This window comes from Vidua macroura, chromosome 17 (genome assembly GCF_024509145.1).
Source record: "Vidua macroura isolate BioBank_ID:100142 chromosome 17, ASM2450914v1, whole genome shotgun sequence".
NCBI lineage: Eukaryota > Metazoa > Chordata > Aves > Passeriformes > Viduidae > Vidua > Vidua macroura.
In genome coordinates, this window is record NC_071587.1 from 1,799,956 (window position 1) to 1,824,590 (window position 24,635).

At 55.9% G+C, this 24,635-nt stretch overlaps 1 protein-coding gene across 1 annotated transcript; it reads left to right on the forward strand.

Annotated features, from left to right (window-relative positions):
* The first annotated feature begins 205 nt into the window (after positions 1-205).
* MYH7B (myosin heavy chain 7B) lies at positions 206-24,092 on the forward strand. Its single transcript, XM_053992822.1, has 36 exons — positions 206-233; positions 3,957-4,049; positions 4,773-4,836; positions 4,937-5,035; positions 6,024-6,127; positions 6,985-7,123; positions 8,206-8,324; positions 9,077-9,226; positions 9,563-9,733; positions 10,419-10,598; positions 10,683-10,815; positions 11,259-11,335; positions 12,922-13,009; positions 13,431-13,548; positions 14,102-14,225; positions 14,597-14,733; positions 15,134-15,389; positions 15,900-16,142; positions 16,522-16,698; positions 17,039-17,184; positions 17,712-17,802; positions 18,361-18,750; positions 19,141-19,267; positions 19,587-19,705; positions 19,901-20,097; positions 20,244-20,593; positions 21,042-21,166; positions 21,445-21,560; positions 21,683-21,875; positions 21,952-22,155; positions 22,262-22,387; positions 22,497-22,667; positions 22,948-23,052; positions 23,442-23,537; positions 23,677-23,814; positions 24,019-24,092. The coding sequence occupies exons 2-36, from the start codon at positions 3,996-3,998 to the stop codon at positions 24,022-24,024; spliced, it is 5,133 nt and encodes a 1,710-aa protein (XP_053848797.1). The 5' UTR covers positions 206-233; positions 3,957-3,995; the 3' UTR covers positions 24,025-24,092.
* Positions 24,093-24,635: the final 543 nt, after the last annotated feature.

Here is a 24,635-nt window from a genome sequence, read left to right on the forward strand (position 1 = left end):
TGTACACGGCGCCCGTGGTGGCAGCCTACAAGGGCAAGCGGCGCACGGAGGCACCCCCGCACATCTACTCCATCGCCGACAACGCCTACAACGACATGCTCCGCAGTAAGCCCTGCCCTGGGGGACCCCAACCCCAGGAGCCCGGGCTCCTGGGGCAGGGCTGAGGTGGGCAGCGCTGCCCTAACGCCGGCTCCTTCTCTTGCAGACCGTGAAAACCAGTCCATGCTCATCACGTAAGTGCCCCTCCAACCCCTCGCCCTGCCCAGCCCCGCTGCGAGCAGAGACCTCCCGCGCTGTGCTCCCTGCACGGGCACCCTGTGCCCAGAGCAGCCCCCCCCGTAGTGTCCCCTCCCTGTCCCCGCAGCTGTCACCCTTCCCGCCCAGGCTGCCGCCGCCACCGTGCCAGGTGACAAAGCCCCGCGCGGGCCGGGCTCCTCCGCACCCCGACAGCTGCGGGAGCTGCCGCGGGGCGCCCCGAGCACCGGCACCCTGCGGGGAGCCAGGGGAAAGCAGAAATGGAAGCCAAGGCGGGAGGGAGATGGTGGCCGGAGGGGCGGCGGCGGGGTGATGTGGGAGGGTGGAGGCCAGGTTGATTTCAAGTGACATATAGATAAGGGCTATATAAAGGACTCTAAAGGACCCTTCGCCGCTGCCAGGAGCCACGGACATTTTTAGCCTCGGCCATGGCCTAATTAGGAAAGGCAGGGGCTGCGGAGAGATGCTTGGCGCGTGTCCGGTGGTGGCTCCGCTGCCCGCTCCCCCCGGCTCTTTGTGATCTGGGATTACAATGGGACAGCAGCACTAACTATAGGGATGAGCTCAGCGGGGCTGCCAGCCCCCCGCAGCCCGCAGCGGGCACGGTGCAGCCCGGCCCCGTGCCGCTGCCATCTCCGAGATGCCCCGGCAAAGCCGGGCGTGCTGAAAGCTCCCGAGCGGAGCGGGCTGGTCCCGGACAGCTGCAGCCCCGCGGCCAGGGCTGGGCCCGCAGCGGGCAGCTGAGCCCGGGCTGGCAGCCGTGGAGGCACGGACAGCCTGGAGCTGGGTGTCGCTCCAAAGGCAAGCCCCGAACAGAAGCGCGTACCCCCGCGGGCTGGGGGCTGAGTGAGAGCTGCAGCCTCCCCCATCCTCCGAGGCTTTGCTTTTCCCTCCCGTCCCGGGGCCCGACAGGGTGTCTGGGATGGTTGTGCCTGTTCTTTGCCTCATGCCCTTATCTGTGTATTTCTGTTACTCTAAGCGGAGAATCTGGTGCTGGTAAGACTGTAAACACCAAGCGGGTCATTCAGTACTTTGCCATTGTCGCAGCCTTGGGCGACACACCGGGCAAGAAATTAGTAAGACCTTCTTTTCAAACAAGTTCTGGTTGTTTTCTTCCTTTCTTTTTTTTGTTTTTAATTTTTTTTTCCCGCCTTCCCCTTTCTTCTTACTTTTTCTTCCCCAACTTTTTGCATTTGGAAACGTGTTTTGGTCTGACCCACCCAGGGCTTGGCTTTTCCCTGACTTTTGAACAAGCAAGGCTTGAAATCATTCTGCTCAAGGGGAAATGGGTTTTTTTTTTTTTTTTTTTTTTTTTTTTTTTTTTTTTTAATGTGGCTGCTCAATCCATGCAGCCTGGAAGAGGTGCTTTAATTGTTCTCTTTCTCTTCTCTTGCTCTTTCAACATCCCTGTGATCCTCTTAAGGAGCATTAAAGGGATGAAGTAAACCTTCCATTTCCCACCTTGCCTCTTTTAAGCCTTGCTTTTCAGCATTTTCTCCTTTTTTCCCTCCTTTTGTTAATTTTGACCCTTTTATACCTTGTGCTTTTCTTGCTCTTGTTTTGAATCTTGCTTTTCTTTGGTGCTGGTTATTTTTGAGCTGCCCTTGCAATTGCTTATTTCTTCTGGATACTTTGAGGCTCCAGCCTGCTTTCCCCTTATGGAAGCAAACTGGCTGCTTTAGGTATCAGACAAGCAATACTTCAGCATTATTTTCTTTCCTCTTCTTCGAGTTTGAATTTAACTCTTCTTGCTTTTTGACACCTTTCTTTATTTTCTTGAGCTAATCTATTTAACAACTTTTTGGCCTCTCCTATAAAGTTTAATCCTCTGAGTTTTTTGGTTTTTTTTTTCCTCTTGGACTTTTTTTTGGCACTAAATGGTCATGCCCTGCTTTTCTGACCATGCTTCTTGTGGTTCTTGCCTGGCTTTCCTGGATTTCTAAAGATAATTTTCTCTCCTTTCTCTAGGCAGCTATTGCCACTAAAACTGGGGTAAGTGTTGTGGGCTCTTTAATGCTGAGGACAAAGTTCTGCTGCACCACAGATCTCTGATGGGGTGACGTGTGGGGCCTCCTCCTTAAGTCTGGGAGCAGCACCTGGGGCAGTGTTTAGTTCTTCACTTGGCTTTGTATCTGCCTCCTTCCCATAGCTGGAAGCTTTGCTGTTTTCATCTCTTTCTGCCTCTCTGACTCCAACCTCTCCTTCAAGGGATAATTACTCTGAATATAAACATTCATTTCTATCCAGTGTTTGCCTAGGAGTGGTGTGGGCTCCTCCAAAGGTGAGGTGAAGCCTTCACACCCTGAAGATCCTCCTCAGCCTCAAAGGCCAGCTGGGGGTGGTGGTGCTGAGGAACAGGAGAAGACCCTTTGCCACAGGCAGCCCTGTGCTCTGGCTGCAAACCAGTGTCCTGCTGATGCCCAGGCTTGCCACCTTATGCCAAGCCCTGGACTGGTGCTGCCCAGCACTGCAGGCAGCTGTCCTTGCCTGCGGGACATGTCTGAGGTGTTTGCTCCAAGGAAACCCAGCAAAGGTTCAGCCCCTGGGGCTCCCAGCACCCCGAGGGCTCAGTCACACATCCTTGGTTTTCTCTGAGCCTTTAGCTGGTGCACACCCTTGGCTGGGGGATGTTTATCATCACACGAGTGGCCACTTGGCAAACAGAGTGAGGCAGCTCAGGGGCTGAACCTGTGGGTCTTGGGGCTGCCCAGGCCAGGTAATTTTAGGCCAGGCTGAATTTAGAGATAAGAGCTCAAGGGATACTCAGGTGATAGTGTGTTGGTAACGGTGTGATGCACAGCTGCTCCCTGTCTCTTTTGCCCTTCACACAGATGGAGCTGCAGAGGTGGAGAGCAGTTGTGGTTCCAGAATTGGAAAGAGAGGGTGGCTCTGGGTGGACAGCCCAGAGCTGGTGTTCTCCACCTGAGGAAAGCCCTGTGGATTGTAATGTGTGAGAGCATGGGCAAAGCTCTCATGAAAACTCCTGCAGGTGTCTGTGCCACCAAACTCTGTATCAGGTGTCAAACCCACTGTCCTTCATGTGGTGTAGCACCAGTCTCTTGCTCTGCTCTTCAAATCCTTGTCCTGCTTTACCTGCATTAGGCAGAGACTGTCCCTTTATCTTTGAACAGAGAAACACAAATGGGCAAACAAGGTTAGGAGAGGATTCATCCTAGGCCTTGCTCAGGAGAGCCCCAGTATTCCCAGCAGATCATGCCAGCTGGGACTTGTGGTGTATTCCCATCACAGTGGGACCCTGCAATCCATGTTGTTGGTGTAAGGACCTCTTGTTTCACTGTGTGCTGTTGATGTGAGCTGTTCTAGACTTTGGTTTGTGGAAGAGGAAATGCCTGGTGTCAGAGAGCTTGAAATGATTCAGCCTGTTGTGACAACATCAGCTTGCTCTTGGTTTGCATAGTGTAGCTCCTAAGAATAGGGGTAAGGACTGCTGTGTGCAGAGGGGACAGCAGCCTGGGGCTCCAGTTTAGGTGAGGAGAAGGCCACAGAGGGCACTGCTGCAAACCCCAGCTGTGCTGATAAACTGAGCTGCATGGCCTGGGCACGTGGAGATGCCTCAGGAGCAGCAGGTCCCACGGACAGCTGAGGAGTGCAGCAAGGAGCCCCTGGCACTGCTCCATGCTCTTGGTGACAGATCCCCTCTGGCTGTGGGAGCTGACACACCCTTTGGTTTTGTTCTCCAGGGCACCCTCGAGGATCAAATCATCGAGGCTAACCCAGCCATGGAAGCTTTTGGCAATGCCAAAACCATAAGAAACGACAACTCCTCGCGTTTTGTGAGTGCCTCAGCGGGACAGGGAGCTGTGGCTGCTGGTGTGGGCTGGATGCGCAGTGGGTGGCACTGTGGGCTTGTGCACTGGGAGCCACAGGCACGTAGCAGGGAGATGGATCTGCTTCCCAGTGGCACTGGACTGCCAGAGCCAAGTTTTTCTGGTTACATCAGTGCAGCAAATGGTGGCCAGCACGAATGGCCCTGGTGTCACAGCCTGTGGCTGGAGAGACATCCCTGGCAGGACCAAAGCTGAGAGGGACAGTGAGCACAGCCTGGAGTGCTCTGGGACAGACAAGTGTGTCCCTGCCAGGAAGCAGCACCATTTTTGCTAAGCCCAGCCTGGCTCTGCTGTGGCTGCAGAGCTCCTGTGCCTGGGGAGGGAGGCACTGCTGGGGGAGACCCTAAGCCCAGCACGGAGCAGGGGCTGCAGGCAGGCTCCATGTCACAGGGCCCTGCAGAAATGGACAGTGGTAAGAATAGACCTGAGGACAGGGGTTTATCTGCTGTCAGTGAAATTTCTGCCTGCCTGGTATTTAAACCCTTGGGCAAAGCTCTTTGAGCTTCTTCCCATTACAAACCAGAGAACTTCACCCCTTTAGAGAGGCCAGTAAGTTGCCTGGTATCAGCAGAAGCTCAAGAAGTGGGAAATTAATTCTGTTTCTAGGGGCTGTTCAGAGCTGTAGCTCTGTAGGCAAGCCCAGCACTTACCTCCTGTGTGTGTTTTCAGGGCAAGTTCATCCGGATCCACTTTGGTCCCTCAGGGAAATTGGCCTCTGCAGACATTGACATCTGTGAGTAGCTGCACTGGGGAGGGAACTCATCCCACCATTTGTACTCAGCTCTGGGAAGGGACAAGCCCTGCTCTGACCCCTCTGCCCTATTTCATTCTAGATCTTCTGGAAAAATCCAGAGTGATTTTCCAGCAACCCAAAGAGCGAAGCTACCACATCTTCTACCAGATCCTGTCTGGGAAGAAACCAGAGCTGCAAGGTAAGGCAGCCAATGATGCAGCACAGCCCTTAGAGCAGGATGGCCTGAAAACAGCCTCAGAGAGCTCTGTTGTCAGCTTTGGGGTCCATAGGAATGAGCAGACTCAGCTCACCATGCAGGTTCTGCCCTTGAATACTTTGCTAGCTGTGCAGGATCACGGGATTGGTGGAATTCAGGGTGGAAGGGATTTCAAGAGGTCATCTAGCCCAGCCTCCATTATCCTCAGAGGCTGAGAAGCCAGACTAAAGCCCTTTCTGCTACTGTGTAGGAGCGGAGGTCACCCAGGGTCTATCTGCAAGGTGGGAATGTTCTTTGCAAAGCCTCCTTGCACAGAGTCCTCGTGGGGTGGTGGGTACAGCACTGACCTCAGCGTGTGCAAGCTGCAGATTTACTCATTTTGGGATAGAGGGAGGTGTTTTGCAGCATTCTCAGCAAGTGAGATGACCTGTGAGTCATTCAGGTGAGCTTGGACACAGCTGCCCAGCTCTCTCTGGGCACTGCTGTAGATGTGATCCCCAGGACAGCCCCGCCTCATCTGAGTTTGTGCTGGGGCACCTCTGTGCTCTGAGCAGCCTCCTGGTGCCACAACACACTCAGGAAGCCTTTCCCCACGCAGAAGGATGGCTGGCACAGCCCCTGGGGTGGTCAGCTCTTGGCCGAGGGCTCCTGAGCTTGGTGCTGAACAGCACCTTATTAGGCAGGTCTGAGGGAGCAGTAATCTTATCTGGAGTCACAAGGGCATGGTGGCCACTTCTAAATCAGTCTGCAGCCAGGCCATATCCCAAGATAGCATGCAGGAGGCAAGCACAGAAGAGGTGGACCCATGTGTGGACCTGCCTGTGCTGGAAGAGGCCGTTCCTCCCCCAGCTGGTGCCCTCTAGTTGAGGCTGGAGAAGCCTTCCTGCTCCATCTGTGTGCAGGGCTGATCCTCTGCCCAGGGATGTCCCTGCCAGGCTGGCCTCACCCTCTGCATGTCATCCCCCTGCAGATATGCTGCTGCTGTCCCTCAACCCCTACGACTACCACTTCTGCTCCCAGGGGGTGACAACGGTGGACAACCTGGATGACGGCGAGGAGCTCATGGCCACAGATGTACGTGCACAGCCCTGGGCCTGGGGAGGGCACAGCCTTCCTCTGGGCACCTCTGGGCACATGCCCTGGCTTCCTGTGTGTCCCTCTTTAAATCAGTTGGGAATTCCCTCTGGTTCATTAGTGGCTGTTGTGAGCCTACGGGAAGGGGCAGAGTGACTCTGATCTCCACCAACAGCCTCATCCAGGCAGGGAAGGGACAGTCATTCCCTGCATCAGGAAGGGCCTGTGGCAGATGAGCACTTCCCATAGTGCCCATGAGAAGGAAGATCACAGAATCATTAAATTTGGAAAAGACCCCCAGGATGGTGGAGTCCAACCTGTGATTTATCCCCACCCTGACACCCAGCTCAGAGCACTGAGTGCCATGTCCAGCCCTTCCTTGGACACCTCCAGGGATGGGGACTCCACCACCTCCCTGGGCAGCCCCTGCCAATGCCTGACAACTCTTTCTACAAAAAAATTCCTCCTGATGTCTAACCTGAACCTCCCCGGCACAACTTGAGGTTGTTCCGTCCTATCCTGTTCCTGTTCCCTGGGAGCAGAGCCAGATCCCCCCTGGCTGCCCCCTCCTGTCAGGGAGCTGTAGAGATCAGTCAGGTCTCCTCCTGAGCCCTCAGCTTGGAGAACCTCCTCTTTGTAGATGCTAGGCTAGTCCTTTTGCTGTCAAATGGGTCTTGTGGGAGCTGGAGCCACAATCAAACCCCATGGACAGGATTCCTTGGTTTGGTGCCCACCAGAGAGGGCACCCTGCCCAGCCCCAGGACAGGGAGAGTACCTTAGGAGACAGTGGGAGAAGGAACCAACCCTCACCTCAGCATGGTGAATTTGGTCTATATTACTGCTTTGTGTCTCCTCAGCATGCCATGGACATCCTGGGCTTCAGCAACGATGAGAAATACGGCTGCTATAAAATAGTGGGGGCCATCATGCACTTTGGGAACATGAAGTTCAAGCAAAAGCAGCGGGAAGAGCAGGCAGAGGCTGATGGCACTGAAAGTGAGTTGGGCTCTGTGCTCCAGACCTGCCCAGGCTGGGATTACTCCCCATGCTTGGCCTGTGGTCGGTAACCCTGATCCCAAACACCCTCACTGACTTAGGCCCTGCTGGGGGTGCATCAAGGGCTTGTCCTTGAGCAGGAATATTTTGGACAGTCTCCCTGCAAGGTGGTCTCATCTGCATCAGACTTGTCTCAGCAGCATCACAGGGTGTCACATCCCTGCTGGGCTTCATCTTGTGCAGTCTCCTCCTGCTCTTCACCTCCTGCACTTCACTGGACAGCATTCCAGGCAGGGCATCCACAGAGGAGGAGCCAGGCTGGGAGCAGGACCTGCTCAGCTCACAGCCTCCTGAAGAGCTGTTAGAGTAGGACACAATCCCTGTCTAACACGTTTCCTGGCTTGTTGTTCAGCACAGTCCAATGCAATTCACACATCTAAGAACAGTCAGGCTGCAGAGCAAACCTGAAGGGAGAGGGTAAACTTTACAGCATGTGGGAGGGTGAGGAGGGGGAGCTCTAGCATGTACTTGGAAGGTTTCAGCAGGGATCCGGTAGAAATGATTAGCTGGATCAGTCTTTGTCATGTTAACATTCATGAAGGAAAAGTTCTCTTTGCCTCAGGAGTGGCAACACAGGCTTTAGCTGCTACCTGGTAATTAAGGAAGGTTTTGATATGGCAGTGATTTCCCTACAGAGGTGATTTGCTAGCTACAATCTGCTATCAGGAGTTTATGAAAGACAATCACTTCTCTTCTGGTCAATTCAATTTCGCTGCGTGGAAATTCAAATCTCCACTGGAAAATGCATAGAGAATCCCAGATCAATAAGGCTAAAACCTGATAAGCACCTGATAAAGTGCAGCAGGCCTCCAAGCAGCAACTTCTCAGTCAGGAGGTTCAAGCTTCAAAACACCATAGACTATCCAGGATGGAAAATCACATTAGACACTGGAGCAGGTGGAAAAAACAGTGTGGTTAGCAGTGATCTTCATAAGAGCAGGTCATTTTTTATTTTGGTTGGTTCCTTTTTCCCTTCCCAGACCCTCCTTGCGGGCTCCTCATGCCTTTGTGCTGCCTTGCAGGTGCTGACAAAGCTGCCTATCTCATGGGAATCAGCTCAGCTGACCTCATCAAGGGGCTGCTCCATCCTCGTGTGAAAGTGGGCAATGAGTACGTGACCAAAGGTCAGAACGTGGAGCAGGTGAGTGACAGGACAGCAGGACACGTGTCCCCTGCTCACACTGGTGTGCCACTGGTGCTTCACTTCACTGTCTTGGGTGTAGCAGGAGACTCCAGAGCAGCAGGAAAAGGTGTATCCACAGTTCTTGGCTTTTAGGAGCAGGGAAAATGGGTGGCAGAGCTGGCTGATATCTTTGCACATTAACCAAGGCTGGAGATTCAGTGTGGTGTCTTTGAAATGTGGGTTGGATCCCAGCCAGAGCAGGTCCAGGTTCTGTGAATCTGCTTCAGAGACAGTCACACTCCTGTGAAGAGTTCAGCCCTGAAAATTAGAAAACTCTGGATATCTAAACACTCATCTGAGTTGATCTTGTAGAAGACCAAAATGCACCAAACATGTGTCTTGTCAGATTCCAGCCGCACCCCAGCTGGGAACCCAGACCTGGCCTGAATAGTGTAAGCCAGTCCTTGAGCACAATTCAGGAGCTGGTGTCTTATGCAAAGTGGGCTGTAGGCTCTGGCCAGGCACAAGGCTTCTGAAAATGTCTCTTTAAACTGAATTTATATCCTAAGACCTTGGAGGCAAGATAGGCCAGGTAGGCACGAACACACTTGTGAGGAATGCAAAACTAATTTTGGAGCTTGTACTGTAACCACGAACTCCTTGGATCTGTGTGTCCATCCTCTGTGTGCCAGGAGGAGCTCTCTCTCAGCCTGTGGCTCCTGCAGCAGCAGGGAGAAGCTCACTATGTGCTCTGGGGTTTGCCTTGGCAGGTGCTCTACGCTGTGGGGGCCCTGGCTAAAGCCACCTACGACCGCATGTTCAAGTGGCTGGTGACCCGGATCAACAAGACCCTGGACACCAAGCTGGCCAGGCAGTTCTTCATTGGGGTGCTGGACATTGCAGGCTTCGAGATCTTTGATGTGAGTTCTGCAGGCCCCTGCAGTGGGTTCAGGGAGTGTTGTAGAGGCAACTCAGTCCCCTGGGGTTTGAGAGCTCTGTCTCCTCTAAGAAGCTGCTGGCCTTGGTGAGAAAAGGGGCTCTTGTCTGAATTGATGCATCTGGAGCAAACAGGCAGCTCTCAATGAATGATTTAACACTGCTGTGGGCACATCTCTAGTGATTTCTGGCTACCTGCTGTGGTAGCCACACAGCTGAGCCTGGCAGGGATCACCCTTCACACCCAGGAAAAGCACAAGAGTGAATCCCTTCCCTTCTGGAGCTTCTCCTTCTGGCTCAGATCTGTTTTGTTCTTGCAGTTCAACAGCTTCGAGCAGCTGTGCATCAACTTCACCAATGAGAAACTGCAACAGTTCTTCAACCACCACATGTTTGTCCTGGAGCAGGAGGAATACAAGAAGGAAGGCATTGAATGGGTCTTCATTGACTTTGGCCTGGACCTGCAGGCCTGCATTGACCTGATTGAGAAGGTAGAGCGTGAGGCAGGGCACGGAAATGCTACTGCTGGGGGATGGTTTGTTTGCAAAGGCTGCAACAGAGAGGTGCTCTGCTACCAAAAATAAATTATTCCCTCCCTGATCAGTGGCAAGTGCCCAACTTTTTTTTCCCCACACTTACAGCTCAGAGCCTCCAGCCCCTTGACACCTTTTTCACACAAATTCTGACTTTATGAGAACATGGGAATTCTATTTCTACCCACTGGGGAGCAACAAAACCTGGTGCAGCGTTTTCCTCCAGAGAGCAATCATCTTTTCCCCTTTTTTCCTACCCACTTGCAGCCCATCAGTGCTTCTTACTTGAGCATTCACTGATTCAGAGCAGCTTGTCGAAAATATTTCCACCATTGCATGAAGGAAACTCTTTTTTTTCTTCTGGAAAGGAGCAATCCTGGAGAGGATCCCTCCTTCTCAACAATCTGTTGGACCAGGGCAAACTCCCACATCTTGCAGGCCTGGCCAGTCGCACGTGGGGCTGGGAGGTCAGGTGCAGCCTGGAATATGCCAGTGACAGCTTGGCCCTATGGCCAGAGTCTTGCACTTGGATTAGGATGGGCTCTCCCAGGTCAAGCCCATGCTCAGTGGCACAGAGCATCCCTGTGTTGGGATGGGACGTGGCAACACAGCTCAGTCCTCTTTATCCCCCCTCTCCCTGCAGCCCATGGGAATCCTGTCCATCCTGGAAGAGGAGTGCATGTTCCCCAAAGCCTCTGACATGACCTTCAAGTCCAAGCTCTATGACAACCACATCGGGAAGTCGCCCAACTTCCAGAAGCCGCGGCCGGACAAGAAGCGCAAATACGAGGCGCACTTTGAGGTGGTGCACTACGCTGGTGTGGTACGTCCCTGGCAGCTCTTCCCAGCCCCCGCACCTTCCCCTGGCAGGGACAGGGCTGGCCTGACCTTCCCTGTCCTGGGACAGGTGCCATACAACATCGTGGGCTGGCTGGACAAGAACAAGGACCCCCTGAATGAGACTGTGGTGTCCGTCTTCCAGAAATCCCAGAACAAGCTCCTGGCCTCCCTCTATGAGAATTATGTGGGCTCTGCTTCAGGTGAGGAAACCCCTCACCCCATTTTTTACCTTGGTCTCTCCCCTCCTCTCCTCCGTGCCCAGCTGTTGGTGCAGCATCCCTGTCCTTGGCAGCCCAGGCAAAGGGAAAACCCACATTGATCCCTAAAATCCTAGTAGGTGGCTGCTGGTTTAAGGGTTTGTGTGGGGTCATAGGGTTGTTGTGGTGGCCCTGTGACTTTGGGAGTGTGAAGGGGTGTCTTGCTACCAGGAGCTGAGGAACAACACCCAGAGCTGGGTACAGTGGGAGATGGCTGCTGGGTGTTTTTGGTGGTCAGTGCCTTTGTTTTGCAGCAGGGCACAACCACATTTGTTTTAGAGATAGCAAGGGCTGTGGGAATTTTAGGGGTATTTGGGGGTGCCCTGAGTCTTTCAAAGCAGGCAGATATTTTTCTGATGTAAGTAATCAATATTTCAACCCAACAGAGGAGCCTCACAAGCCAGGGACCAAGGAGAAACGTAAAAAGGCGGCTTCTTTCCAAACAGTGTCGCAGCTGCACAAGGTGAGAGCCAGCCCCTCATCCACGGCCATGAGGCAAACGTGCTGAGGGTCCCACTGGCAGTCCCACTTCCCTGCCAAACTCTTGGTTTCTTGCACCTCCTGGGGCCTGAAGGACCGTGAGAGCTCCTGAAGGACCACCAGAGCTCCTGAGGGACCACCACTAGACCAAAGCCCCCAACTCCCTCTCATCCCTGGCCAAGGGGCCTGTGCCTAGCAGAGTCCCAGCCCTGTGCCCGTGCTCCTGGGGCAGGACACGAGGCTGCAGGCTGGCAGAGCTCCCTTGGAGCTGGGCTCGTGCTGCTCCTGCCCTCGTGACGCTTGCGGCAGCTCCTCCGCCTTTGAGAGAGCGGCAGTTAAGACTTGTAGTGATGTTTAGATAATTAATTACATGAACATCACTTTAAGTCTGTGCTACTTCTCTCCTCATTCCTGTCAGCGGGAAGGACAGCCTTTGGGCGGAAGACAATGGAGGAGGATCCTGCAGGTCTCTGAGCAGGCAGCTCCCTGTCCTGGGGGGTGACTGGCCCATTTTACAGCTCAGGATGTCACACAGCTCCATCCCATGCTCACCACAGCAGTCACTTGCCCAGCCCAGACCTCAACCAACTGGAAGGCAGCACAGAGGGGTGTGTCCTGCCGTGACAGCCTTGTGGTGACAGGGCAAAGGTCACAGCCCTGAGGCTGCCAGAGCTCCAGGACTGTTTGGACAATGCTCCCAGGCATAGGGTGGGAATGTTGGGGTGTCTGTGCAGGGCCAGGAGCTGGGCTGGGTGATCCTTGTGTGTTCCTTCCAACTCAGGATATTCTGTGATTCTTTGCCAAGGTGCTTGCAGAAGGCAGCCCTGTGGCAGAGCCCCGTTGAGGAAAAAGTGTGACTTTCTTCCTTCTGGACAAGTGACAGGCCTTGGGGAAAGGTGTCTGTGGTGAGGAGTTGCCCCATGGTGATGTGGAGCTGTGAGAAGGTGCTCTCTTCCCTGAGCTGGTCCTGGACAGGCTGAGCCTGTACAATCAGGGAAAGGCAGCTGGAAAGATCAAGAGTAGAGTTGCCTTGGAGAGAAAAGGAGGTGTAGTCTGGCTCAGCAGAGCCCTCTGTCATGGCCAAAGGGGGTGAAGCACTGTGGAGGTGCAGGGAAATCCTGCATATCCTAACATTCTCTATCTGCAGCCAGTGTGGACACCAGCACTGGAATTGCAGGGTGCTGAGCAAAGAGCTCTGTACCAGAAATATGCTCAGTCCTGTGTCCCTGGCTCTCCCCTGCAGCAAAACTTTGCCTACAAATACTTGGGAAGCATCTGGCACAGCAAACTTCTGTAGCACAGAAGATCCTGCCAGTGCCATTTGGCCTGTCTGCCAGCCCAGCCCCCTCTGCCATGGGGACAGTCTCCCACCCTGGCAGGAGGCACTGACCCTGCCCCAGGTGGGGATGTCGCCTGCCAGGATAGCAGGAGGAAATTCACCCTTTCTCATGCCATAAGGGGCTCTCAGGGTCTGCTCCCTCCCTATCTGTGGGGGAAAGGAGCTGGAGAGAAAGACAAGCATTGCAGGGAAGCAGAGCTGTCTCCTCACCCCCTGTGTCTGCCCTGCAGGAGAATCTCAACAAGCTGATGACCAACCTGCGCTCCACCCAGCCCCACTTTGTCCGCTGCATCATCCCCAACGAGACAAAGACCCCAGGTAGGGGACAGCTGAGGCAGTGCCCCTGGGGACAGCCACATGTGGGAACTGTCAGGGATTCTTGCACCCACCCTCTCCCCAACCCTCTTCATGCTGCCACTGAGCCCTGACCCCATCTCAGTGTTGAAACTCCTGTGACCCAGATCAATCTCCTCTGCTGGGGAGAGTGAGCTTTGCCAGGCTCCCACTTTGGCTGTGCAGCCTGGCACTTGGATAAGAGCAGGCATGGATGAGTTTTCCAGGCTGAGTTCCACCATCCAAGGTGAAGGCTGCAGCACTGGTGCTCAGCACAGACCTGCAGGACAGGCTAACACGCATGGTCAAACCACGGGATGTTCCCAGGGTTCAGAGCTGGGCTGCAGCTCCATTTCCTCTGTCTTCTTGGGCTGATCATCTGCTCCATGTGTGTCCTGCCCCACAGGAGCCATGGATTCCTTCCTGGTGCTGCACCAGCTGCGGTGTAACGGTGTCCTGGAAGGGATCCGCATCTGCCGCAAGGGCTTCCCCAACAGGATCCTCTATGCAGACTTCAAGCAGCGGTAACCCCCTCTTCTTCCTCACCCAGCACGTGTTTTGAGGGCAGACAGACTTGTCCTGGCTCCTACCTGCTCCCCAGCTTGTGCAGAGCTGGTCTGAACCCCCACATACCCCCAGTGCCTGTCCAGTTTGGGATAGCTGTGCTGTTGGCTCTGGGGTGCCAGACATGGAGAGTTTGGGATGAGATCTGGGTGTTTGAGGTGCTGGTGCAGGGGGAAGGTGGCAAGGCTCAGGCCCCTCTGATCCTGGCTCAGATTTCTCTTTGCCCTTGGGCTGGATCCTTAGGGTTGTCACTTTAGGGTCCCATCTATGCTGCTTAGCCCAGGCCTAGTGAGGGCAGTGGCCTCCTGGCACAGTCTCCCTGATGTTCAGGGACTAAAGTTTGCCAGGCTTCCCTGGTGCCTGCAATCCTATACCCTGGAGCAACTGGTTCACACACAGCTCCAGCCTGTGGTGCAGCCCCATGGCTGCAGTGGGCAGGGGCATGCCTGGGGCTCTGGGGTGATGCTGGTGCTGCAGTCCTCTTGCATGGCCTCCCTCTGCTTTGCCCCACAGCTACCGTATCCTAAATCCAGCAGCCATTCCAGAAGACAAGTTTGTAGACAGCAGGAAGGCCACAGAGAAGCTGCTGAGCTCCCTGGAACTGGACCGTGCACAGTACAAGTTTGGTCACACCAAGGTGAGAGCAGGCAGCTGATCCTTGAGAGGGAGAAATTTCCCCTCCTGTTACTTTCCGTGCCTGTCTCTGCCTGGCCACAGCCCTGCTGTAGGCCTGCACTCTGCAGGCTCTACAGGTGTGGCCCTTGAAGGGACTCAGGAGGGCAGAGGAAGATACAGGCTGGGAAGAGAAAGAACAGCTCTGAGCAGGTCACTGCTGCCTGACCTCGTCCCACCCACCACATCATCTTGTCCCTGCTGGGGAGCATGAGGTGCTCAGGGCAGGTCTGGTTCCCCGTGCCATGTGTGGGTGCACCTCCATGTTTCCCTGGCAGGCTGTGTTACCCCTGAGCCCTCTGTCCTTCTGCTGGTGACTCCACTCTCTGCCCACAGGTGTTTTTCAAGGCTGGTTTGCTGGGCTTGCTGGAGGAGATGCGAGATGAGCGTCTGGCCAAGGTCCTGACAATGCTTCAGGCCAGGATCCGTGGGTACCTCATGCGTGTGGAGTATCAGAAGATCATCAGCAGGAGGTAGATGGGGGGCAAAAGGCAGAACTTTGTGTCTCCTTGTCTCTTCTGCTTGTGTCCATGGGTTTGACCTGTGGGGTTTGCCTGTGGCTGGCAGTGATTGGTCCTGAGGGATGGAGGCAAACCTGCAAGAGGTCTGGCATGGCCCTGGAAGGGAGGATCTAGGTATGGGGAGCCTCTGGTTTTCACTGGAAGATTCAGAGAGAGGCAGAGTGAGGAGAGCTGAGATTCAGGCCACCCCACCCATCCCAGCAGGGCCAGTACAATGTGCAGTGTCCCATTCATTCACCATTCTGCCATTTCTCCAGCTGGTGGAGAATGGAGCCGTATCCAGGCCTGGAGAAGCCAGGATGGGACATGGGGAATGTCCACCCCTGATGATGCTGTGCTTGTATTTCCCCAGGGAAGCCCTCTACACCATCCAGTGGAACATCCGTGCCTTCAACGCTGTCAAGAACTGGTCCTGGATGAAGCTGTTCTTCAAGATCAAGCCTTTACTCAAGTCTGCTCAGACTGAGAAGGAAATGTCCAACCTGAAGGAGGAATTCCAGAAGCTGAAGGAGGCTCTGGAGAAGTCTGAGGCTAAGAGGAAGGAGCTGGAAGAGAAGCAAGTCTCCATGATTCAGGAGAAGAACGACCTGGCTCTCCAACTGCAGGCAGTGAGTGCCTCACCCTCTCTCTGGGGGTGTTAAGACAGTGCAGGATCCATTGGTAGAAGAAGGAGCAGAATATCCTACAACCCTCCTTCAGCCTCTTGCAGTTCTGAAGCTCCCTCATTGCCACAATCTGCCTGAAACACAACCTAAGACTGCAGACCTGAAGTACCATCACATCCTGGGGCTGTCACAGGGATTTGTGATCCCCTGGCTCTAGGAAGGGTGCTCTCCTCACAGGGGAGTGTGAGGGGATTGGAATGTTTGCTTGCCAAATTTTGTGCTGTTTTTTGTGCCAGCGTGTCCTCTCTCTGGAAAGATTGAGTTGCTCTTTGGCCCTGGTTAGTGTGAGTGGTTGAACCTTGATGACAGGCAGTGACTGGAGCTGTATTTCTTGTACACCTGAGCACCTCAGGCTTGCTCTGCCCCTTCCACAAGGAGAAGGACAGGACAGCAGGGCTGAGAGAAAAGTCCTGGGCCAGAGGGTGAGCGCTGGCTCTCCTGTGCCTCTCCCAGGAGCAAGACAACCTGGCAGATGCAGAGGAACGCTGCGACCTGCTCATCAAGTCAAAGATCCAGCTGGAGGCCAAGGTGAAGGAGCTGATGGAGCGTGTGGAGGATGAGGAGGAGATGACCTCAGAGCTCACCGCCAAGAAACGCAAGCTGGAGGATGAGTGTGCAGAGCTGAAGAAGGACATCGACGACCTGGAGATCACGCTGGCCAAGGTGGAGAAGGAGAAACACGCCACAGAGAACAAGGTAACCAACTTCCCTGCAGGGTCCAGCCTCAATGTTTGTGGGGACACCAGAGAAACATCTGGGATAAGGCTGCTGGTGTGGGGAAACTGGTGCAGGGCAGAGGGAAAAGGGGGGCATGAAAGGGAAAAACCCTCTGTGTCCTGCCTCATTGCCCAGAGGGCTGTGGGCAAATGGTTCTGTGCTGTGGCAAGTGATCTGAGGCATGGAAAACACACTTGATAGGGCCAGCCTGGCCAAGGGGAGAGGGGCTGGCTGCTGGTGGGGAGCAGAGCTGTTGCCCATGGATGGACTCCTGCCTTTCAAGGGTCAGGCTTCTAGAGTAGCTTTGCACCCCCTTCTTCTGAGAAGATGGTCTCTACTTTTGTCCGCACTGATCCAGGTTAAAAATCTGATTGAGGAGATGGCTGGTCTGGATGAGATCATTGCCAAGCTGACGAAGGAGAAGAAAGCCCTGCAAGAGGCCCATCAGCAGGCCCTGGATGACCTGCAGGCTGAGGAAGACAAGGTCAACACACTGACCAAAGCCAAGGTCAAACTGGAGCAGCAACTGGATGATGTGAGTCACAGGCCAGTGAGAATAAAGCAAGAGAGGTTTGAGTCACATCTCCAGGAGAGCCCAAAGGCTGTCCCTGAATGGGATCTGGAGTGTGGGATCGTTACCAGATCCCCCTTTAATATGGCCAGTTGATGAATAATCCCATTGACAAACTATCCCTGAAACAAGAGGTGGTGTAGAGCACCTCATGGAGAGCAGTCCTGGGCTGAGGGAGTGGAACTGCAGACCAGCTGGGAAACACTTCTGGCTCCCAGGGGATTGGTGAAGTTCCCACACCAGTGGACGTGGGTAAGGGTGGTACTACAGAAGGTCCTTTCCTTCCCTTCCCTTCATTCTCCAGCTGGAAAGCTCTCTTGAGCAAGAAAAGAAGGTCCGCATGGACCTGGAGAGAGCAAAGAGGAAGCTTGAAGGAGACCTCAAGCTGTCACAAGAGTCTGTAATGGATCTGGAGAATGACAAGCAGCAGCTGGATGAGAAGCTCAAGAAGTGAGTGTGTGACACATGCGTGGGCCCTGGGCACGTCTGAATCCAGCAGATGTGTGGTTTCTGCAGGGGCGGCTGGGCTGTGGCTCCGGGCACTGCTGTGTGACCAGCCCAGGCTCAGTGAGGGTTTGGTTTTCCTGGGCACTTTGCAGAGAGGCTGAGGAGCTTGTGGCAGGCTCACAGACCTTCCTTTGTCCATGGGGCTGGAGGGGAGGGACCTGCCTGGCAGGATCCAACACACTGCTGGGGCCTCAGCTGCAAGTACAGACTTCAGTCATGTCCCGTTCTCCTTGGGGAACTGGAGAGCACCCTGGGACCTTGGAGGAAAACCCTCGGAGCCACTTGTCTGCCAATTTGGCTACTTCAGCCCTTCCTGTGAGCCTTCCATGAGCTGCTGCTTATCTCTGCAGTCCCTTTCCGTTGTGGGTTTGTTTGTCCTCTGGCGTGGGTGTAAGAGTGCAGGGAAATTTAGGAGGCAGAAGGACCTGTACAGGACAGTGTTTGTCTGATCCTGTCTTCTGTCTGTACAGGAAAGACTTTGAGATGAGTCAGCTGAACTCAAGGATTGAAGATGGGCAAGTGATGGAGGCCCAGCTGCAGAAGAAGATCAAGGAGGTCCAGGTATGGTGGGAAGAACTGTTCTTACATCCTGGGACTCCAAAATTTCCATTAGATGTGATGTGCAGGGGAATCTGCATGAGCCACTCCCTCTCTGAGCACAGGGGCATCTCAGTGGAAAAAGCTGGCATGGGTAGCAGGAGCCAAGCCCTCTGCCAAAACATGGTGGATTGAAAATTAAAGAATGAGCTATTGAGGTGAACACTATCACCAGCCTGAGGAACAGCTTCCAGGATGTAGTTCTCTGTCCAAAAAAAACCCTTTAATCCAGTAATGAAACTCTGAAAATCCATAGCTGGGCTTCTTCCTATCAGAGACAGGTCCCCAGAATCATGAAAGTTCCCATGGAAAGAAGCTAATGCCAGCTGGATCCTGATGGCAGGGACAGAGGAGAGCAGGAGCTCCAAACAAGCTACCAAGGAGCACCTGCCTCCCAAAACAGCCCAAGACTGGTGGCTTTTTGCCTCCCATCATCATCAGAGATACTGCTCCACTGTGGAGAGCAGAGACGCTGGAGCTTCACCCAGAGCTTGGAGCATCTGCCCTTTTCTGTGTGTCCAGGCACGTGTTGAGGAGCTGGAGGAAGAGCTGGAGGCCGAGCGAGCAGCCAGGGCCAAGGTGGAGAAGCAGCGGGCGGAGGTGTCGCAGGAGCTGGAGGAGCTGAGCGAGCGGCTGGAGGAGGCGGGCGGCAGCACGGCCACGCAGCTGGAGCTGAACAAGAAGAGGGAGGCGGAGTTCCTGAAGCTGCGGCGGGACCTGGAGGAGGCCACGCTGCAGCACGAGGCCACGGCGGCCGCCCTGCGCAAGAAGCACGCGGACAGCGTGGCCGAGCTGGGCGAGCGCATCGACAGCCTGCAGCGCATCAAGCAGAAGCTGGAGAAGGAGAAGAGCGAGATGAAGATGGAGATTGACGACCTGTCCTCCAACGTTGAGTACATCACCAAGAACAAGGTGGGTCCTGGTTCTCCACGGGGCTGGTTGGTCTCTCCTGTGGACATCAGTGCAGCTGGGTGCAGCGTGACCAGCACAGCCACGTCCATGGGGTAGTGTATCAAATAGCTCTTTGCTATGGCCAAGGCCCTGTTTGACCCGTAGCTTGTCCCTATGTCACTACAGGATGCTTTACTTGTCCTAGTCAAGTCTGGGGGCTCTGGGAAGACATTTCCCGGCAGGCTTGACTGCAGAGAGCCACTGTTAGCTTAGCAGCGAGCTCTGGCAGGCTCCTGCTCTCTGCCTTGTGTACCCGTAGGACCCACTGAGCATGGCAGGGTATCCCAGGGTGGGAGACTGGTGCTATGTGTCCAGAGCTGAGCTCAGCCAGGCTGTGCTTGGTGCCTGCAGGCCAATGCTGAGAAGTTGTGCCGCACCTATGAGGACCAGCTGAATGAGGCCAAGGCCAAAGTGGACGAGCTGCAGCGACAGCTGATGGACGTGAATGCCCAGCGGGGCCGGCTGCAGACCGAGAACGGTGCGTGGGGCACAAGCCAGGGGCACCCGGCTGCCTCAGGAGTGCTCTGACTCTGGGTGTGTGGCTGGGGAGTGGGGTTCAACCAGGCAGGCTGTCCTCCTCCTCCTCCTGTGGAGGGAAAAACTAGTTGTGCCTCAGGAGGGATTCCTCGCTGGCATCCTTTACCTTTAACTGGTTGCACCTCTGCCCATGGCCCAGCTTGCCCTGGTGGGTGGACAGCTGGGACAGCTGGAGGCCACAGGCTCTGGGAGAGTGTGGGCTAGTGCAGATTGTAGCCCTACAGCCCTGAAGTAGCAGTTTTGGCTGTGTTTGAACCCAGGGGAGCTTACTCGGCTGCTGGAGGAGAAGGAGTCCTTCATCAACCAGCTGAGCCGTGGCAAGGTCTCGTTCACACAGAGCATTGAGGAACTCAAGAGACAGCTGGAGGAAGAGACCAAGGTGAGGTTTCAGGGCATGGCTGGTCTCTGGGTGACACTGTGGCAGTGCCTCTTGGACTGGGGAGGTGGGACATACCCTGCACACAAGGCAGCTCTTCACCTGGGAGGAACAGAAGTTCCTTGCTGCTGCTCCCAGTCCTGGTGCCATGGCCTGTGTCCTGGAGCCTGGGGTCAGCTGCTGCTCTCTCTTCCTCAGAGCAAGAATGCCTTGGCCCATGCCCTGCAAGCCTCCCGGCACGACTGTGACCTGCTGCGGGAGCAGTACGAGGAGGAGGTGGAGGCCAAGAGCGAGCTCCAGAGGACCTTGTCCAAAGCCAATGCCGAGGTGGCCCAGTGGAGAACCAAGTACGAGACTGATGCCATCCAGAGGACTGAGGAGCTGGAGGAAGCCAAGTAAGTCCCATGGCACAAGTCGGTTCCTTGTAGGTGGCAACGTTCTGTTCAGCAATGGGACTCTCCCAGACGCTGCTGCCTGGATCAGAGGCTGTGGGGCGGGATGGCACCGGGGCAGGGAGCGCTCACCCCGGTGCCGTCGGCAGGAAGAAGTTGGCCACCCGGCTGCAGGAAGCGGAGGAGGCCGTGGAGGCCGCCCACGCCAAGTGCTCCTCGCTGGAGAAGACCAAGCACCGGCTGCAGACCGAGATCGAGGACCTCTCGGTGGACCTGGAACGCGCCAACTCGGCCTGCGCTGCCCTGGACAAGAAGCAGCGCAACTTCGACAGGATCCTGGCTGAGTGGAAGCAGAAGTACGAGGAGACCCAGGTGGAGCTGGAGGCGTCGCAGAAGGAGTCACGCAGCCTGAGCACGGAGCTCTTCAAGCTCAAGAACGCCTACGAGGAGTCCCTGGACAACCTGGAGACCCTTAAGAGGGAGAACAAGAACCTGCAGGGTAGGCTCTGCCCAGGCTCCTGCCCTGTCCTCAGACATGTGGGATTGGGTCCGTTGTTGGCCAGGAGAGGCCTTGCTGCTCAGCCCCTCCGCTGGAGGGATGCAGCAGCCCTGCTGGGATGCCAGCGTGTGTCCTGCTCTCATGCTGGGCACGCTCTGGGACGACAGACAGCTCCTGTCCCCAGATGGCTCCTGCTCCCAAATGGTGCTGCCAAGTGCCATGACGCTGCCTTGGGGGTGTTGCTGTTGGACAAGCAGGTCTCCCCAGGTCCTTAATGCCTCTTCTTTGCTCTCTCCCAGACTGCAGATATGTTCCCAAGCACAGCCTTGGCTGCTCTTTGAGGGTCTGAGGGACATCAGCTGAGCCTGGGCAGGGGGATGGGGACATCACTTGCACAGCGCTGGTTCCACAAACTCCTTCCTGACCAAACTCCTTCTATCCCTGGCAGAGGAAATTGCTGATTTGACTGACCAGATCAGTCTGGGTGGCAAAACCATCCATGAGCTGGAGAAAGTGAAGAAAGTGCTGGAGAGCGAGAAGAGCGATATCCAGGCAGCTCTGGAGGAGGCTGAGGTGAGTCCTTGTTTCTCATATGTTCCTGCTGCCCCCAGGAGCCCCTGGCCCACCCTGCAGCTCTGGTTGTATGCTGCTGGGGGATGACAGTCCTGAGCCAGGCTGTGACCCCTGGGAATCCCATTCATGGGGGTCCCGCAACCACTACAGGCACTGGGGTGGCTCCACCTGCTCTCCCCCCTATAGCAAATGGGCTGGGGGACAAAGCCAGGGGCGGTGGGTGGCCGGGGGGAGCCCCCTTCCCAGGAACCACCTTCCCATGGCTGAGCTGTCTCTAGGGAGCCCTGGAGCACGAGGAGAGCAAGACCCTGCGCATCCAGCTGGAGCTGAACCAGATCAAGGCTGAGATGGACAGGAAGCTGGCAGAGAAGGATGAGGAGTTTGAGAACCTGAGGTGTGTGGGGTGAGGGGACAGGCTGGGATGTCGCTTCAGGGACAGAGCTGGCACTGTGGCCCTGGCAGGGCTGCTCCAGGGTGTCCCCAGGGGACGTGGCTGATGCGTGGCCTCTCCTGCAGGCGCAACCACCAGCGCGCCATGGACTCCATGCAGGCCTCGCTCGATGCAGAGGCCCGGGCCAAGAACGAGGCCGTGCGGCTGAGGAAGAAGATGGAGGGGGACCTGAACGAGATGGAGATCCAGCTGAACCACGCCAATCGCCAGGCTGCCGAGTTCCAGAAGCTGGCCCGCCAGCTCCAGGCCCAGATCAAGGTTGGGACAGACTTGGTGCTGTCCCTGCTGCCAGCCAGCTCCTGGCTGTCCCCACTGACCTCACATTGCCCCACAGGACCTGCAGATCGAGCTGGATGACACCCAGCGCCACAACGACGACCTGAAGGAGCAGGCGGGTGCCCTGGAGCGCCGCAACAACCTGCTGGTGGCAGAGGTGGAGGAGCTGCGGGCAGCACTGGAGCAGGCAGAGAGGAGCAGGAAGCTGGCAGAGCAGGAGCTGCTGGAGACCACCGAGAGGGTCACCCTGCTCCACTCCCAGGTGAGGCACTGCCAATTCCCATGTCTGCACTGGTGGGAGAGCCAGGAGGCTGTCCAGCCGTGGTGAATGACCAGCCCCGGTCACACTGAACCTGCTCTGTGTGCAGAACATGGGTCTGATCAACCAAAAGAAGAAGCTGGAGGCAGATGTCTCCCAGCTGAGCAACGAGGTGGAAGATGCGGTGCAGGAGTGTCGCAACGCCGAGGAGAAGGCAAAGAAGGCCATCACGGATGTAAGAGAGTGGTGGGGACTGCTGCATGGGTCTCACAACTCCACTGAGCCCCTGGCCTGGCAGGGCTGCCTGGCCTTGAGGTGATGTCCCCCTGCTCTTGGCCTCGCAGGCTGCCATGATGGCAGAGGAGCTGAAGAAGGAGCAGGACACGAGCGCACACTTGGAGCGCATGAAGAAGAACATGGAGCAGACCATCAAGGACCTGCAGATGCGTCTGGACGAGGCAGAGCAGATTGCTCTCAAGGGGGGCAAGAAGCAGATCCAGAAGCTGGAGGCCAGGGTGAGACAGTAGGGGCAGATCCCTGGCTGTGTTCTTCAGGAGCCAACTCCTGGGGCTGCCCCAGACCCTGTGGCACCAGACTCTGCCCCATCCCTCTGAGGACAGGTGGTGCCTCTGGGGGACCAGGGGACAGTCCTCAAGGCCCTGCCAGGCCAGGCCCTGCTCAGGATGGTTTTAGCCTCTGCTGAGGCTTCTCTGATCTGGGAAAGTGGCTTGGCTTTAGCTGGGCTGGCATTGGTGCTTGGGAGCCAAGTGCTGAACCAGTCTGTGCCCCCTGCAGGTGCGGGAGCTGGAGGGAGAGCTGGATGCGGAGCAGAAGAAGATGGCAGAGGCCCAGAAGGGCATTCGCAAGTACGAGCGCAGGATCAAGGAGCTGAGCTACCAGGTACAGCAGTTCTGGACACGGGTCCAGCCCTGGTCCAGCAGCACGTGGCACACTTCTCTTTGCTTGGCCTCACGTTACCCAAGAACCCATCCACAAAGCCCAGCCCAGCCTGAGCTTCTTCTGGGCTCTGTGTGGGCATTGACAACAACTGCACAAGCTTCTCCATGTCACAACATCCTCTCCCTCCTCTGGGTCCTTCTGCCCATTTCCCAGTACCTCCTGAGCTGGGTGGTGGGACACAAGGGGGGACCAAGGGATGGGTGCTGTGACACCAGGCTGGGTTGGTGGGGCAGGCTGGTGCTGTTTGTGAGCTGGCACCACTGGGACTCTGATAAAGGTGGAGGTGAGGGGCTGCTGGGGTCTGGCTAAGGGAGCTGGGGCACTTGCAGGCCGAGGAAGACAGGAAGAACCTGGCTCGGATGCAGGACCTGATTGACAAGCTGCAGAGCAAGGTCAAGAGCTACAAGCGCCAGTTTGAGGAGGCGGTAAGTGCCCATCACTGCTCTGGGACAGGGGACAGGGCTGCCCCTCCCTGGCACTGCCTGCCATGGCTGCCAGGGGCCACGACAGCAATGTGGGGAGCTCGGAGCTGTCCCCTATGCCCCCTCCCCTCTCCCTACCCAGGAGCAGCAGGCCAACTCCAACCTGGTGAAGTACCGCAAGGTGCAGCACGAGCTGGACGACGCTGAGGAACGCGCCGATATTGCCGAGACCCAGGTCAACAAACTGCGCGCCCGCACCAGGGACGTCGTCGTCTCCAAGGTGGGCACTCCTGGATGGGAGTGTGGGGAGGTGGGCACGGCTCCTGCCAGCCCTGGAGCCAGGGGAGTGACCACAGAGCCACGGTCACACCCGGCTGTGGCACTGCTGCCTCACCTCCCGCTGATGCTGGGGCTGAAGGGTGGCAGAGTGCTCCCTGCCTCCAGTTCCTGCCTCTCACCAAAGCCCTTTGGGGATTTTTTCCAGCATTAGGAGCCCGGCTGCCCTGCCCTGCCCTGTCCCAGCTGCTGCTGTAGGTTGGAGGCAAGCGGCTGTCACTGTCAGCTTTGCACTGCATGAATAAAACGTAGATCTGGCAGGACTGGCTCTGTTGTGTGTCACAGGGTAACCAGGGCCTTGGCCTCTGCCCCTGGGGTCTTGGGGAGCATTTTCCACAGGGAGATACAGGAAGGAGAGAAGCTCAGTCCTCTCTCTCCCAGCTCTATGGCCCTGGCTTGGGATGGGTTTTGGGAAAAGAGCCCTTTCCTCATACCTCCCCACCAGAACACATCTCTAACTGCAGGGGACCAGAGCTGAGGCATGAGGAATGACAGAGCTCAGCCACTACTCCTGAGAACAGAAAGCCCCCTAATACAGCCCTGGAGGGGGTTATGGCTTTGGCAAAGGCACTGGAAAGAAAAGACACCTCCACTCATTTCTTTAAAATAGATTTCTTTAATAGTTTCCATTTAATATGTTTATTTGCAGTTAGCAAATCTGCATTAATCAGGGCAGCACGAACCTCAGCAATGCATGGGCACAGTGCACACTTCCAGGGCTCCCACCTCCCTCCATCCCAGCCCAGAGCCCGTTGGCACCTCCAT